At 35.3% G+C, this 15,203-nt stretch overlaps 2 protein-coding genes across 2 annotated transcripts; one reads left to right on the top strand and one right to left on the bottom strand.

Moving 5' to 3' along the window:
* Positions 1-3,566: 3,566 nt before the first annotated feature.
* On the bottom strand, positions 3,567-5,709 carry Arr1 (arrestin 1). The gene is made up of 2 exons (XM_029312509.2): positions 5,334-5,709; positions 3,567-5,083 (listed from the first exon to the last, which is right to left on the bottom strand). The coding sequence occupies exons 1-2, from the start codon at positions 5,639-5,641 to the stop codon at positions 4,252-4,254; spliced, it is 1,140 nt and encodes a 379-aa protein (XP_029168342.2). The 5' UTR covers positions 5,642-5,709; the 3' UTR covers positions 3,567-4,251.
* A 2,959-nt stretch (positions 5,710-8,668) lies between these two features.
* LOC114938541 (erythroid differentiation-related factor 1) lies at positions 8,669-13,847 on the top strand. The gene is made up of 9 exons (XM_029312511.2): positions 8,669-8,828; positions 9,067-10,105; positions 10,215-10,625; positions 10,695-11,480; positions 11,559-11,738; positions 11,827-12,194; positions 12,274-12,592; positions 12,675-12,996; positions 13,101-13,847. The coding sequence occupies exons 1-9, from the start codon at positions 8,796-8,798 to the stop codon at positions 13,240-13,242; spliced, it is 3,600 nt and encodes a 1,199-aa protein (XP_029168344.2). The 5' UTR covers positions 8,669-8,795; the 3' UTR covers positions 13,243-13,847.
* Positions 13,848-15,203: the final 1,356 nt, after the last annotated feature.

Genomic DNA, 15,203 nt, shown 5'->3' on the forward strand with positions numbered 1-15,203 from the left:
AGTCAATTTTTTTATAATTTTCCCCCTACAAAAAGATATAAAAATTTTAAATATACAAGAACGCACTATGTATACAAGAAACACATGAGAGAGATTTATCCTTGGCCAAGCAGTTCGAATAGAAACGTCTAATAAAATTCCCCCCCGAAATGTGTTTTCGTGAACAAGTACTCTCAACACTGTTATAGCATCATAAACAACTCTGTACTGACATCGAAGGAGAGAAGGAACGCTTCTTATATACTAAGAGTTGCTACTTGTCGTAGTATCTCACATATTATGCGCGTTGCTAGTTTTTCATTCGCATCACTATATTTACAAACAGTGCCATATTAATCATCCGACACGGAATTCGCTTCGACGATTGTGCGTATATATACATTTTGGGTCTACATTTCGTTCCGCTAGTAAGCGAATCTATCAGAAATTTGTCCGTACGAAATTTAGCGAAATTTAGCTCTCATCTCATCTTGCTGCGATAATTTGACAAACATTTTTATTCTTTTTAGTTTCCATTATTGGGTCATAGCTATTAGATTATCGAGAATAAAAATTCATCAATGTTCCAGAACTGACGAAAAAGTTTTTAATGGCAAATTCCTGGTATCATTCGGAGACATTCGGAGAGGGTGTTCTAGACTTATCGTACCACTCGTTAATGGGAGATTCTTGAGGCGATTTAAAGACGATTTTTCCTCAGCGAAAATGTCGAGACACCAATAATTTTCGAATTATAAGCAGTTGAAATTAAAGGCTTTTTTGGAAACTAAGTCTTGTGGAAATAAAATATTAACAGAACTATTCTTCAGTTAATTTTAGGTAGAGTTTGCTTTAATAGAATTTTAATATAAAATTTAGTTATAAAGATAATAACAAAAATTGAGAACATACTAAAAATGATGGCCTCCCTCAATATTTTCACTAAGAAAAAATCGAAAAAATCTCCAAATGATATCAGGAATCTGCCATTAAAAACTTTTCCGCCAGTTCTGGGACGCCCTGTATATATATTCCTAAATATTTTATTAAAAATAAACCGTTTTATCATTACGATTTCAAATATTCATTTTGTGATACAATCCCTTATCCCCTTTTATTTCCTATCTATCACATTTATATTTTGTAAAATAATTGGTAGATAACACGTTATACGAATCACACCGAGCAGATCGATATGCAACGTGCAGACATTTAAAGGGCAACATCACATATAGCGACAGATTGCTGTCGGTATAATTCGAAAACAACTAAAATGAAAATTACTACTTTTAAAAGCTCTGCTCCTTTTCAACAAAATGTCCCATGCAAGATGACGAAATATCCCCATACATTCTTCAAACGATTCTTTCTTCACACAAATATTCATGCACGTATACGTATATACGCCCATCAAATTGCGCAATTCGAAATATGTTTGTTCGCTTAATGAAAAGTCTCCTTGTTCAAGCTGCATAGAAAATATTCAGATAAGATTGAACCGATTGATAAACACGATAATTTTTGCAGGAATCTCGAGTTCGGGCTCGCAAATGTCAGGCTGAGGAAATAAAGGTCACGGAATACAATAAGGGGGTGACGAGTTTCCTTTCGAGGCCTATATATCCGAGGCGAATCTCACGCCCTTTCGCGCGAGCTGTCCCGAAAAGCCGGCACCCTCAGGCACCTATAACACGCGTTATCCTCCAGTCGTCCTCGTCCTCGGTCGAGGACACCGGGTTCGCCGGGTCGATAGGTGTACGTATACACTTGACGCGTGACATTTCCAAGGACACCCGAAGGTGAATCTCGCGAATTCGCGGTCGACGCAAAATCGCGAGAGGAGACAGAGAGAAAGAGAGAGAAAGACGGAGAGCGAAAGCCGGCGCGAGCGGTCGCTGGAAGGGCGGAAGGTTGGTTGTCGGCGGCGGCGATGGCGTGGCACGAGGAGGAGAGATCGATGCCGACGTCTGGGGCCACGACGAGAGGAGGCCTCCCTCGCAGGAAGCATTATTTCGCGATAAATCAAATTCAGTAAGGGTGGTAAAAGAAGGTGGGTACTCACTATCCGCTGTTCGGAGTATACAGCCTACAGCTTCCTCTTCTTCGTCGTCGTCGTCAACCCTGCCAAACTTGCTCGCAGCCAAGCTTCCTCTGGATCCTAATATCCTGTCGATCGCAGGACACACGATGACGAAGTTCACAAGATTCTGAGGGTGAAGTGAAGGGTAGAAAAGCACCAAAAAAAAAAAAAATATGAGAGAAGGAGCAGTGTCCAAGGGGTGTTGTGATAACACCGGATAACAACACCAGCGAGCTCTCTTTCTCTCTCCTGCACGTATATTCCGTACGACACTCCGCGCGACACTACGCCGAGACAAACGGGTAGATTACTACTTCGGCTGAGTGGGTAGAGGCCGCTAGAAGAGGGGGCGCATTCGGGAGAACGTACCGAAAAAGGGGAGGCAGCCAAACCACCGTCGGTTCTCTCTTTCTCTCTCTCTTTCTTTTCCTCTTTCTATCTCTCTCTCTCTCTCTTTCTTGCTCCGTTCGCGCGGGTGTCTCGAGCCTGACTGACACTCGGCTCCGGATCGCGCAGCCGGTCGACCGACCCCTTTGCTCCCTCCCTCTCCATCTCTCTATCTCTCTCTCATTCTTTCCTCCCTCTCCCTTTTTCCTTCCTCGTCTCACTTGTCGGTGTTTCTTTCTATTTCATCCACAATCTTGGCGATCCCTCTCTCTTTCTCTCTCTCCCTTCTTTTCTCAGCTCCACCGATGTTCATCGCACGTATCGGGTGGTTTTCTTTCGCCTCGGATGCCTCTCGACAGGAAGTCGGGAATTAGATCGACACCCCGTATGTAGCAGAGCGAACGCGAATGAGCGTTGTACTTTCCCATGGGACCTCGCGAATTATTCCAGTTAACATGAGTGGTTGTATCTATCAGCGCGTCTTCTTGTCGTGTATGAATGATAATTACGAATTAATGATAATTACGAAATTTCAGGTCAGCGCAATTGGTACCAGAAGATTTGCCGAATCTACATCTAAAAATGAGAGTTTGTATTCAGAGACTAATAAATATTGTGTATCCTATACAGCGTAACAAGATTGCAGCAGCATTGTGGCAACATTTCATTGCAATATTACAACATTGCATAAACATTGTGAAATGTTGTAGCAATCTTGCTGCAAGGTTTCAACAGCGGTAAAATGTCCGCTTTCAGTAATATTGTACTATAATATTGCAGCAATAATGCAATAAAATAAATATGTAATATTACTATTGGATTATTGGAAATGTGTTAAATACATAATCGGACTGAATGTTCTGTACCTAATATTTTTTGCGTGAATTTTATTTTCATAATATTTCTGAAATGTTGCTGCATACATGCTGCAAATTCATGCCTATATAATATTTCTGCAATATTGCTATGCAATGCGCAATATTGCTATGCAATGTACAATATTGCAATGTTGTTGCAATATTGCTGCAAACTTGTGTGCTGTATGGGATATTTTTTCAGAACCTCCCCCTCCCGATGACATATAAAATTATGCGAAAATTGATCGAAAAATCTCGCGATGTTTCATAATTCTCTTTTATTGATTTTTTTAAAGTATATTTCATAATTGTTCCACACGCGAGTTTAATTGAATAAAACAAGTGCGAATAAAATTAGATTTGCGCACTTTGAAAGTTTTTTCAGTGCAGAAAAAGCGTGATATATTATTTAAATAAACATTTAATAGCGGCTTTTGTAAGGGATTAGTGGATTTAGTTACACGTAATCTTGGATGAAGCTCTCTCATTACAATTTCATATCCATATCAAAAGCATACACACGATATATTATTTCCTAAATTATATAAATAAATATTAGTGCTTTGTGTACTTTCTATCAAAATATTAGCAAAATTAATTAATTCAATATCTTTATATTGAATCCTATCGAAAAATAAATAAATTAATATTAATTTATTAATATCTCTTGTATTATTTTATATTGTATATGTTTTTACATCATGTATATATATATATGTGATATACTCATATATTTTAATAAAAATATCAAGACTTCCGAAATAATAATCCAGAAAATTTCTAAAGGGTATCTAGAGGACGTCCGACATATTAAGATTAGGTCTATCTTAGACTTTCGAGCTTTTTGAATATCATGTTCAAGAATGCTTTCATTATGCTCGTTGAATCTGTTTAATTCAACAATTAACGAATCGAAGCCCGAAGCTGCAAAGATCGAAACGCATCTATCTAGGAACTGATTTTCTCGTCGGCCTTCTCCTGCGGGATGTCTTCGATCATCACGCTGTCTGTCTGGACCAGTTTAACGCGATCGGCCGGCTTGGATCTCATCAGAATGAACGGCAGCTCGGCTGTCAACTCGCCGCCCAGAGCGCCCAAGTACAGCTTGACCTTGACAGCGTAAGAGACGATGATGCCGAAGGAGTCGCGCACGTCCGGCGAGGTGAGCAGGGTGCTGGATGCGAGTTCGCATTCTTCTCGCTTCATCATGCCGTCCAGGGCGATGCCGCGACGTTGCTTGTTGCTGCCCATGCTGGGCTTCAGATAGAAGACTTTCTGCAGGGTCGAGCCTGGATTGATCGGGCAGCCATCCTGCGTCTCGACCGCGTCTATCACCGTCCTGAACTGACCGTTCTGGAAGATGACCACATCGATGCCCTGCTGCACCAGGGTCTTGATCTTCTTCACCACTTTGTTGCTATTGTTGCGCACGGATATGTTGACGGCAATTGTCTCCCCGTGATTGTACAGCTGCTTGTCCAGAGTGACCTCGAGCTCCAGCTCGCCTGGACTCAGCATAAAGTCCTTGCGGACGACGGTGCAGGGTTGACGACCCTGCTTCGTCGGCGCGTACTGGATCTTGCGGATCCCCATCATGACTGTGCTCCGCTTATGAGTCAGGTCGGTCTCCGTTTCGCCGCAGTACACCTTCACGTAGTAACTGACGCCGCAGGGCTCGCCAGTTTCCTCGGGTCCAGGCTGAAGGGTCACGCTGGACGGTGCGCATTGCGGGAATGTAAAGTTAAACGGTATCGCGTTCGGGCCCAGTTTCTGCAGCAACCTATATATTCCGGAAATATATATACATATATACCTCGATTTTTCATAATATAATTTACTTGTTACAATTTCTTATAATTCTGATAGTATTAGTTTATTTTATACGGATATTTTGAACGAAGAACAGACTGATTAAATATTATGAATAAATATTGATTTTTAACATATATGCATAATCGATTGCATAACGAGACTTTTCGAAGCTCAACCCCTATATTCTATATCTTCGAGTCTGAAAGTATCATCCTGACCTGTCCTGCAACTTGGTAGGATTGAATTCGGACTTCTTAACTTGCGGGTAAATCTGCTCCGATGTCAGATAGAGATCCTTTTGGAAGTTAAGGCCCATCACCTCGTCTTCCTCGCGGCCGTACCGGAAGCTGCACACCAGTTGGCACCACACCTTCCTGCCGCTGTCTACGTAATCCTGATTGACCAGGACTACCCCGTTGATCGGTTCGGTGCCTGACAGATAGTCGATGAAATCGCGTTTGCCCAGGTAGACAGCGAGCTTGCCGTTGGGCGAACATTTCTTGTAGACCTTGAAATTCGCCACCATAGTGAAAATACTTCTTCTTTTTTCTCTATACCGCTAACACAGAAGACGACTGGATCGTCGAGTCTTAAATCGAGGACTTATATACCGGGTGGTTACGGTGACACGTGATCGATTTCTAAGGTATCTTAAGGCGTTTAGCGATGCGGATGAAGCAATGTTTAGGTCGTCTTTGTGAACTTTCTGCGTTTTTCAGACGCTCACGTGGTGCGGATTATTTATGACGCGAATGCGTGCATCATTCATTCTTTTTGCCCATGAATAATTTAATTTTAAGAATATTATCATTGCGTTGCAAGAGACAATAAACTGGCCTTATCAAAACATGTATCCTTACATAATATCTTTTATAAGCTTGCTGACTTTCAGTTAGTTGATCGGTTGATCTTCGAGCTTCTCGGGCTTCGTTTCGACATTCAAAGTAATAAGTAGAAATATGCTAATAATTTCTTAAGAAAGCATTATTCAACGTATGATTATCTAAATTTTTATATTAAGAGTTGCATTTTTTGCGATTTGCAAAAGTAATGTTCTTTTGTATTAAAAAGGAAAATATTTTCTATTTGTAAAATTATTTGTAACATTAAATATATCCCAATGAAAAATGATGGTTGAATCGACGTCGAATTGATGTCAAATTCGTCGAATCGATGTCGAATCAATGACGATTCGACCAATCATTTCTTACTGGGATACGAAATAAAATACTAAAGATATGAATCTAATTATCCTAAATTAGTTTTACTTAGTTTTCTTAATTAAGAATATAATATAAAAATAAGAAATCAAGGATTAATGCCGTCATTAAAGTGTATATAGATTTATACACTTACTAAATCTATATACACTTTATATGCAATGTATAATCAATTTTATCCCACCACAGGGACTATATGAACCCCAAACTCATTTCAAAGTATGCGCTTCTAAACTTCTAATAGACAATATATTCGGATCCTTTCCATAATTCAATTTCACTATTTGAGAAAGGGGTTCTAATCGGTTATAGCACCTACTATAATCAATAATTGCGACACAATGTTTAAATAAAAAGCAAACGGATCCCACAGGCTCTTTACTGTTGAACTTTTGTAATGATAAATTGATTTTGGTTTTTGTTTAAATTAATAAATTACAGTTATAATAAGATATATATAAGTTATGAAAAATATTTTTGTATTTCTAATCAAATTAATTTTTTCGCAGAGGAATGCCTTTTTTTAGATAAAAATGGTTATTCTTCTCTTTAATGAATTTATTTAAAAACATCAAATGGCATTTTGAAGAGTATACGTTAGACTGGTAGAAACAAATAATTGTTACCTTCTCTTAAAAAATATTATTTGGGCATATAAATGTGGAAAATTTACGAAGATTGAAGAATGGAAAAAATATCGTAAACAATTTTTTTTTGACAATAAAATATTAAATTTCGTTCGCCAGGAATGAAATACTAAGGTAGTAGATATTAAACTGACTACACTGGCTGTCTATTAGATTTGTTAAACTATATTTATTGACGTTTCGACCATACGGGCTGTGGTCCTTTTCAAAATTACAATAGAAGCATTAATGAGTTACTGCATATCGTTATTGACATTTAAAAGTACGCTCCGGTGAGACTTAACTTAAGATCGGATGGTAAATTAACTGCGTTTCAGTTGTGTCATCTTGCCACGACTGAACACACTGTACTGTACAGTGTGTTCAGTCGTGGCAAGATGACACAAGTAAAACGCAGTTAATTTACCATCCGATCTTAAGTTAAGTCTCACCGGAGCGTACTTTTAAATGTCAATAACGATATGCAGTAACTCATTAATGCTTCTATTGTAATTTTGAAAAGGACCACAGCCCGTATGGTCGAAACGTCAATAAATATAGTTTAACAAATCTAATAGACAGCCAGTGTAGTCAGTTTAATATCTACTACCTTAATTTTTTTTTGCATATAATATTAAATTTTTATTTGCATAAATGACTAAAATATTCGTTAAATATGATTATACATTTAATTATTTGTAATGAAATAAAAAAAAATCAATTTTATTATTGAATAAAACAGATGGAGTACAATTAATAGCTTGTGTCCCTGTTTTATTCATAATAATTTTTTTTCTACTACAAAGTATATATACATTTACTTTGTAATAGAAAAAATATTCGATAAATATGTTTATAAACATATTTATCGAATATTTTGGTCATTTATAAATAAAAAAATCAATATTATATGCAAAAAAATTTTTTACGATATTTTCTTTTACCTCAGCAAACACCAATATATAATTGTTACATTGCTATAATAAAACGAAATATAACAGGTAATATAACGTGTACGTTACATGTAACATCCATGTTAGTTGTAATTTCTCACTCATAGATGTAACATTTTAATATAACATATATTACATTGTAGTTATATTGTTATTATATACCAAATAGCACATTGATGTATTGATAAGTCAGTGCTATCTTGGGATATAATGACAATATAACTACAATGTAATATATGTAATATTAAAAATGTTATATCTATGAGTGGGAAATTACAACTAACATATACGTTACATGTAACATGCTTAAGTATATAACATTTATATATTGTGTTTGCTGGGACTTTTCTTCAATCTTCATAAATTTTTCACATTTGTATATATGCTCAAATAATTATACTTTTTTAAGAGAACATATAACAATAATATCTTTTTTAATGTCCTCTTCAAAACTCTATTTGACTTTTTTAATCGGTTAATTACAGCAAAAATAGCCATTTTTATCTAAAAGAAAAGGATTTTTAAATTTTTTGAATAAAATTTCTTTATACATGAAAATCCAATAAAATTTTTGGAATGAAATTTCTTTATACATAAAAAATAATATAAAAAAATTCTTTATATATAAAAATTATATGAAAAAATAGATGTAAAAATAGCTTGAAACCTACAATATCTCTATTTAATAAGGTAGGAAACTGACAATTCAATAATCAATAATTCGACTTTCAACTTTAGCGACATGGTAATAACATGGTCCTGATTCACAGTTGTATTATTTATGTTGCTGCAGCTGTGCACACACAAAACTGTTCTAAAGCTTTCTAGAAATTTTTGGATAACAGTGAATTTTAACACATGTTATCAGACAGTGCACAGAAATGTCGAAAAATTTGGATATCAATATTGACGCAGTGAGTTTGTTGTTATTAAACATATGTAAAATATATTGTTTGGTCATGTGATCTTTTATATAGAAAACACTTTATTATATATCATTATTCTAAGTGATGTATATCTATAAAAATGATCCATAATACTTTAAAGATAAAAGAAATTTGGTGTATGACAACTTATTAATATTGTTAAGATGTAATAAACTAAATAAGAGAACCCTAATAAAAGACATTTAATTTATATAATACATTGCAGATGAAATCAATAGCCATCGTGGCCCCACCAGACTCTCCAAAAAAACCTGTAAAGTCCACTGCTGTGGTGAAATATTCTGCAGTTCAAACACCAGCGACATATGCTCAATTACAATGTAATACAGATTTAAATCTTCCACCCAGCAATTGGCTTAGCAGTTCAGTGGAAAGTTATGGTCTGCAAAATGTTTGGTCTCAGAGTACAGGATTTTCTAGTTTTCGCATGGCACATATGTTTCCTGATGATCTTGGCGAAGTAGATGTGGTATCGGATGCAGAAAATATAAAGAAATTACTGAAACTTTCTTATAATCGTGGTGTGATTTCAATGATGGTTCATCGGATTGAAAACTCATTGTTGTTGGATGATTTTGATATACACAAGTATCTACTAAGACAAGCTGAGAATGACTGGGAATGGCTGAAAAAATTCTTCTATGAACATATCTTTCAAAATCTTGGTGACAAGGAGAAACGTTTTTTCCACAAGGCATATAGCAGAAATAGTATACAGCAGAAAAATCTGGTGTCTAAATTTCTTTATCATTCTATAGTACTTGCGGATAATGACAAACAAAATGAGAAACCTCAGTTGCCTGTAGAAACATTAGAACCATGTTTACCTGAACCAACGCAAGAGGAAAAAGTACCTGATCCAAATTATAATCATAATTTTGCAAGAAATGTTCTGTGGACGTTTGAGAACATACAGATGCTTATTGGAACAGACATGCCAATATTCGGTGGTCAAACACATCCATGCATAAGCTTACGATTAAGAGATATGTCAAAACCAATTAATGTTTTAACAGGAATAGATTATTGGTTAGATAATTTAATGTGTAATGTTCCGGAAGTAGTAATGTGTTACCATTTAGATGGTATTGTACAAAAATATGAACTGATAAAGACAGAGGATCTTCCAAACTTGGATGATTCCAAGTTTAGTGCTAAAGTAATTAGAGACGTTGCTCAAAATATCCTGAGTTTTCTAAAAAATAATGCAACAAAGGCTGGTCATACTTACTGGTTATTTAAGGGTAAATATTAGACTTAATATAAATTATATCCATATAAATATATATAAATTTATAATCTTTACACATTGATTTTTGATTATTCTATTCATATACAATATTTTTTCATTAGGTGAAGACGACGATGTTGTAAAGCTATATGATTTGACATCACTGTGTAGTGACGTTTCAGAAGAAAAAGGACAAAATCCTTTTACCGTACCTGTTGCAATGTTGTTGTATAGAGTAGCTCGCAACATGAAGTATTCCCCCGATCACCATCGTTACCAGGGAACAATCAGAATGCTGTTGAAAAATTGCATTCAATTATTAGCCAAAGAAAAATATCCCCAGATCGTCACATCAGCGCATTTTATGCTTTCGGATTTGTATATACCATCGGATACAGATCCAGCCAGTCCAGGATTATCGGATCAAAGCGACGAGGAAGACGCTCATAGCGAATGTAGCATGAATCAAGAAAAGAAGGAAGTAGAAGAGGAGAAATTTTGCGCGGCAATCAAATCGTTGCCTCTAGCCAACAGTAAGTAAACGTTTGATCTAGGTATTTCTAATTCTCTAAAATATAAATTACAATTGACTGTTCTTGCAGTAAAGGAACAAATGGAACGTGAACAACCAAAGTACAAAGCACCACCAATTTCTGGTACGATAGAAGAAAGATGTTTATTCGGATTAGAACATGTTACTCATGGACTCGAGTGTCTCCAGTATTTCCCGATTGAGGATAACACCGACGAAGAACAAAAGAAAGCAGAAGAACGGGAAAAGGAGAAACGGAAATATGAGGAGATGCATCCGAATGTAGCGAAACCTTTTCAGGCAATTCCCATGCCTTACACTCCGTTGAACAAACAAGAGATAAATGGCACGTTGAAGAAAAATTTGGAGAATTATAGTCCCGCGCATAAAAAGAAAAATAAGCAAAAGAAGAAGAAAAATGAGAAGAACATGATGAAAGAGATGGCGAGTGAAAATGCTTTATTGTGTAAACCTAAAGCGGAAACATTACCCACGTGGCAAGCGCCAAAAAAGAGCGACAATATTTGCTGGAGCGCTCATTTGAAAACTCTGTTATACGAGAAAGCATCACTGATATTTGCCGTGCTCGCCGAGAAAGAATTTGTGAATAAAAATTACGGCGTCTCTCTGAGATGCATGCTGGAAGTATTGTATTGTCAAAAGATATTAGAAATCTTCTGCGGCATAAGAAACGACAAATCAATTAGTTATCTATTAGGTCGCGCAGGAGACTGTTGTTTCATGATAGTGCAAGATTGGAGCAATGTTGAAAAGCATAGGGAGGATTACGATATGAAAAATGAAATGGAAGAAAAAATAATCGAAGAAGTGTTTAATATAGAGGATCTAGATATGAGTGAATATCGAAATGACATCTAGTATTATATAATAAAAATAATACGAATAATTCTTATTGATGCATATTTCATTACAGACGGTGCTGAATTACTGCCGAAGAAACTTGAAAATTTAGAATCTACTTTACTTTCTTCGTACAAATGTTATGACAAGGCTTTGTCGTTAGAATTGATGGATGTAGATCGAAATAACTTGTTGAGACGATTAGGAAATATTCATAATGAGCTGGGTGTCCTTTACATGAATCAGGCAGGATGTTCGTAAAATTTTCACGTTTAATTTTAATAAAGGATAAGCGAATACACGTTATTCGTTAATAATTAAAAAATATAATTTTTTTACAGCTCGGTTCCAAGAAACGCAAATGGATGAGTCGTCGAATACGGATGTAACTGCGCTTCTAACGCGTTCATTGACACACTTAGAATCCGGCATCGTAGCTTTTCACGACGTCCATGACGAAGCGAATCTGGCGCTTTTACACTCAAACACGGGACGGCTTATGCGACTCTGCGCGCACATGCACGACAAACAAAACATGAAAGAGCGTCATTTTTATAACAAGGCACTCGAGAGTTATCAGAAGGCTCTGCAAGTTTTAGGCCATAGAAAAACGAATTCGGTAATATGGGATAATGTAATGTGGGACATGTCGACAACGTTATACACGATGGCCTCGCTATTACAAGATTATCCTATTGCCGGACATAAGGTACAGTAATATTTTTCCTGTCGTGAAGAAACTGAATGTGTTAATAGATAGATGAATTGATAAATTATTCCTATTGCAGAATGAAGAAGAATTGGAAAGGGAAGTGGTTGATACTCTTCAGAAAGCGCTCAAACATTGTGATGTGGATACTCCTGGATCGCGACAACCAGTTTATCAATTTCGAGCTGCAACCATTCAACATCGATTAGCTTCGTTGTATCATCACGTGTACAGAGAATACGAATCGGATGCGGATAGTAATAAGAAAAGAACTAGCTTGCAGTTATCTAAATTATATTACGATAAAGCGGCCAAATTGCTACTATCATTAGAACAGACTACGGAATATTTGACGGTACAATTGGAAAGAGTCGCTCTGGTGGAACAACAAGCACAAAGTATGTTACTCTTCTCTAGAAATTATTATCTCTCATATAGCAACATTTTTGTCATTTAACAAAATTTTATATTTTTTTCTAGACGGTACAACATTCAATAGCAAACTAAAAGCGTACCAAAACGGTTTAGCTATAGTTCTACAATGTATACCTATCATGGAGATATTATTTGAACGAAGTAACGCGGCGAGACAAAAGAAGGAAACGATCGATGATAAAATAAAGGATAATAGCGCGGAACGTGGAAAAGTGATCCAGGAACAAAAGTTAGTGGATGAGAATCCATTGGATGAAAATCAAATAGAGGAAAATCTCGTTGTTCTGCTAGAACAGAGATTACAATTTCTCTTACGATCGTTAACCAAGCTGTTTCTCAGTAAAAGTCCCGTGCACAATAAAAAAGAGTATGTTCTTTTTAAATTCATTATACGATTTCATAAAGATTAAGTAGAGATTAAATTTGTTTAATATTATAGCATGTGTAATATATTTTTCTTTTTAATTTCAGGCACGAAACGCTTGCAAATCTATACAAGCAATGTTACATACGAACGTTGCGACAAAACACGATGTCTGGTTACGCTTTCATAAAACACATGACAGAGCTTTTGCGAGAACTCGACGACATGTTAAAACATATAGAGTCTTAATCTTAAATTATGTAGATAAAGACCATATACAGTTAAAATAATGTGATTTAATGTGATGTATACAAGAGCGCGAAATTTATACATTTCTTTAATCTTTCAAAAATTACGCGACGTGTATATACATATGTGTATATATAAAAGATATAAAACGATGTTAACTATTGTGTATGCCATATAATGATAAAATAATATTAAACAGGTATTTTTTCATTTTATTAATGTTGTCACACGCACCGAGAAACATTTTTACTAATAGCGAATTTGGATATATTAATGCGCACTAGTGCACATTAAAGATTATCACCCACAAATTTGCAGTAGGGTAAGTAATGAAAACATCAAGATACGAATTATATATTATATATTATATATATTAATATATATAATATATATATATATATATATATATATATTATATATATTAAATATTATTCGTGTTGATCGATAATATTAGTTTTTATTTTAATTATTTATGCCATTGTGATAAAATAGCCTTTAATGTGCACCAGTGTACATTAGTGCATCCAATCGACTTTGCTATAATATATGTAAAGAAAATGTATATTGTTAAACTAAAATGAAAAATAAAAGCATTATTTCTGGAAGTATGTATTGTATTATATTTTTATATTCTACAGATTATGTATAATTTTATACGGAAATCAAATTCTCAATGAATATTAGATTCTCAATACTCCTGTCGCCTTTATCAAGTCTAATTAGTACCCTGCTTTCGGGAAGGTCTTATCTGTCGACAGGATAGATATCGGTGTGACATTTTAATTAAAATAGAAGCAAGATCGGAGGGCAAAGTTGTAAAGTCTAAGTCCATCGTCAAGATCGGGGTCTCGTATGTGTGTTCTCCGTGTCTCCGGTCGTCAGAAAGACGGATGGTGTGGCACAAGAGTTTGAATGAGTCTCCATACACGCGACTTGTATACAAATTTTCGATATACACGAGAGGAGTATACCCGGTTCGGTCGAGCGAAAACTCGATAAAAAACTCATTTATTAGAGAATCTGAGATGAGAACCGAGTTTTGTTGCATGCCCGAGAGAGCTCGGTCGAAGTCAAAGATTAAAGGGAGCAAGCCCTGCGGCAAATCACGACTGTCCTGATTGTGCGTATATCAAAAACGAAAGTTTTCTCTAAGATGGGATCATTTTTTTATTAGGGACTAGAGATTGAAAAATCTATTTAAAAATGCATCACAGAATATCGAAAATCACGGGATGTCACAGAAAATGCTATCTATTATAGCATTTCTACATGTGTATATTTCTTTGTCCAATTCGCCTGAATTTAAGATATGTATGTATGTGATACACGAATAGGGAAATAATCAAGTGATTAAGATGTCGAAATAATAAACATGTAACGAATAAAAGAAGAAAGCAGAATTAAATACGAATACTTTCAATTCAGGTCTATGTTTTGCAAGCAAAGTTCTCTTGTGATCAAAGTTCTTGTAAGCGATCTCTAACGAGTTCACATTAAGCTTCTATTGTTCTGATATCGACAAGCATACAGAAATTAACAAAGGATTTCAAATTAGAACTTAGGACATAATACATATTCATTAACCTTCTTCTCTTCCACGTATCAATTATCTACTTAATTACATATACAGGGTGTATCTAAATAAGTGCGAAAAATTTTAAGAGATGACATTTTTCTAAAGAGAGAGGTAAAAATTAAGTTTTCAGACAAATGAAAAAAATGAAACTTGGTGGATATTTTTCGTTTCATTTTTTTAATTTGTCTAAAATATGAGAAAATAAATAAAAACTTAAATTTTTATCTCCCTTTTTAGAAAAAAGTATAAGTCCTTAGGGAGGGATAGAGTTTATTGTATAAGAAACCTCCCTTAATTTTCGACAAAGAATCATCTAAAATTTTTCGTACTTATTTAGATACACCCTGTACATAATTGATATTAAAATCATATCGTGACATAAATA

Source organism: Nylanderia fulva, unplaced genomic scaffold (genome assembly GCF_048542155.1).
Source record: "Nylanderia fulva isolate GAGA-0341 unplaced genomic scaffold, ASM4854215v1 Scaffold8, whole genome shotgun sequence".
NCBI classification, from domain to species: Eukaryota; Metazoa; Arthropoda; class Insecta; order Hymenoptera; family Formicidae; genus Nylanderia; species Nylanderia fulva.

Coding starts and splice junctions, on each gene's coding strand:
- LOC114938541 (XM_029312511.2), top strand. CDS start 8,796: ATGTCGAAAAATTTGGATATCAATATTGACGCA. Junction 12,195..12,273: donor ATCCTATTGCCGGACATAAG/GTACAGTAATAT, acceptor TTCCTATTGCAG/AATGAAGAAGAATTGGAAAG. Junction 12,997..13,100: donor CCCGTGCACAATAAAAAAGA/GTATGTTCTTTT, acceptor TTTTAATTTCAG/GCACGAAACGCTTGCAAATC.
- Arr1 (XM_029312509.2), bottom strand. CDS start 5,641: ATGGTGGCGAATTTCAAGGTCTACAAGAAATGTTCGCCCAACGGCAAG. Junction 5,084..5,333: donor CCTACCAAGTTGCAGGACAG/GTCAGGATGATA, acceptor CGGAATATATAG/GTTGCTGCAGAAACTGGGCC.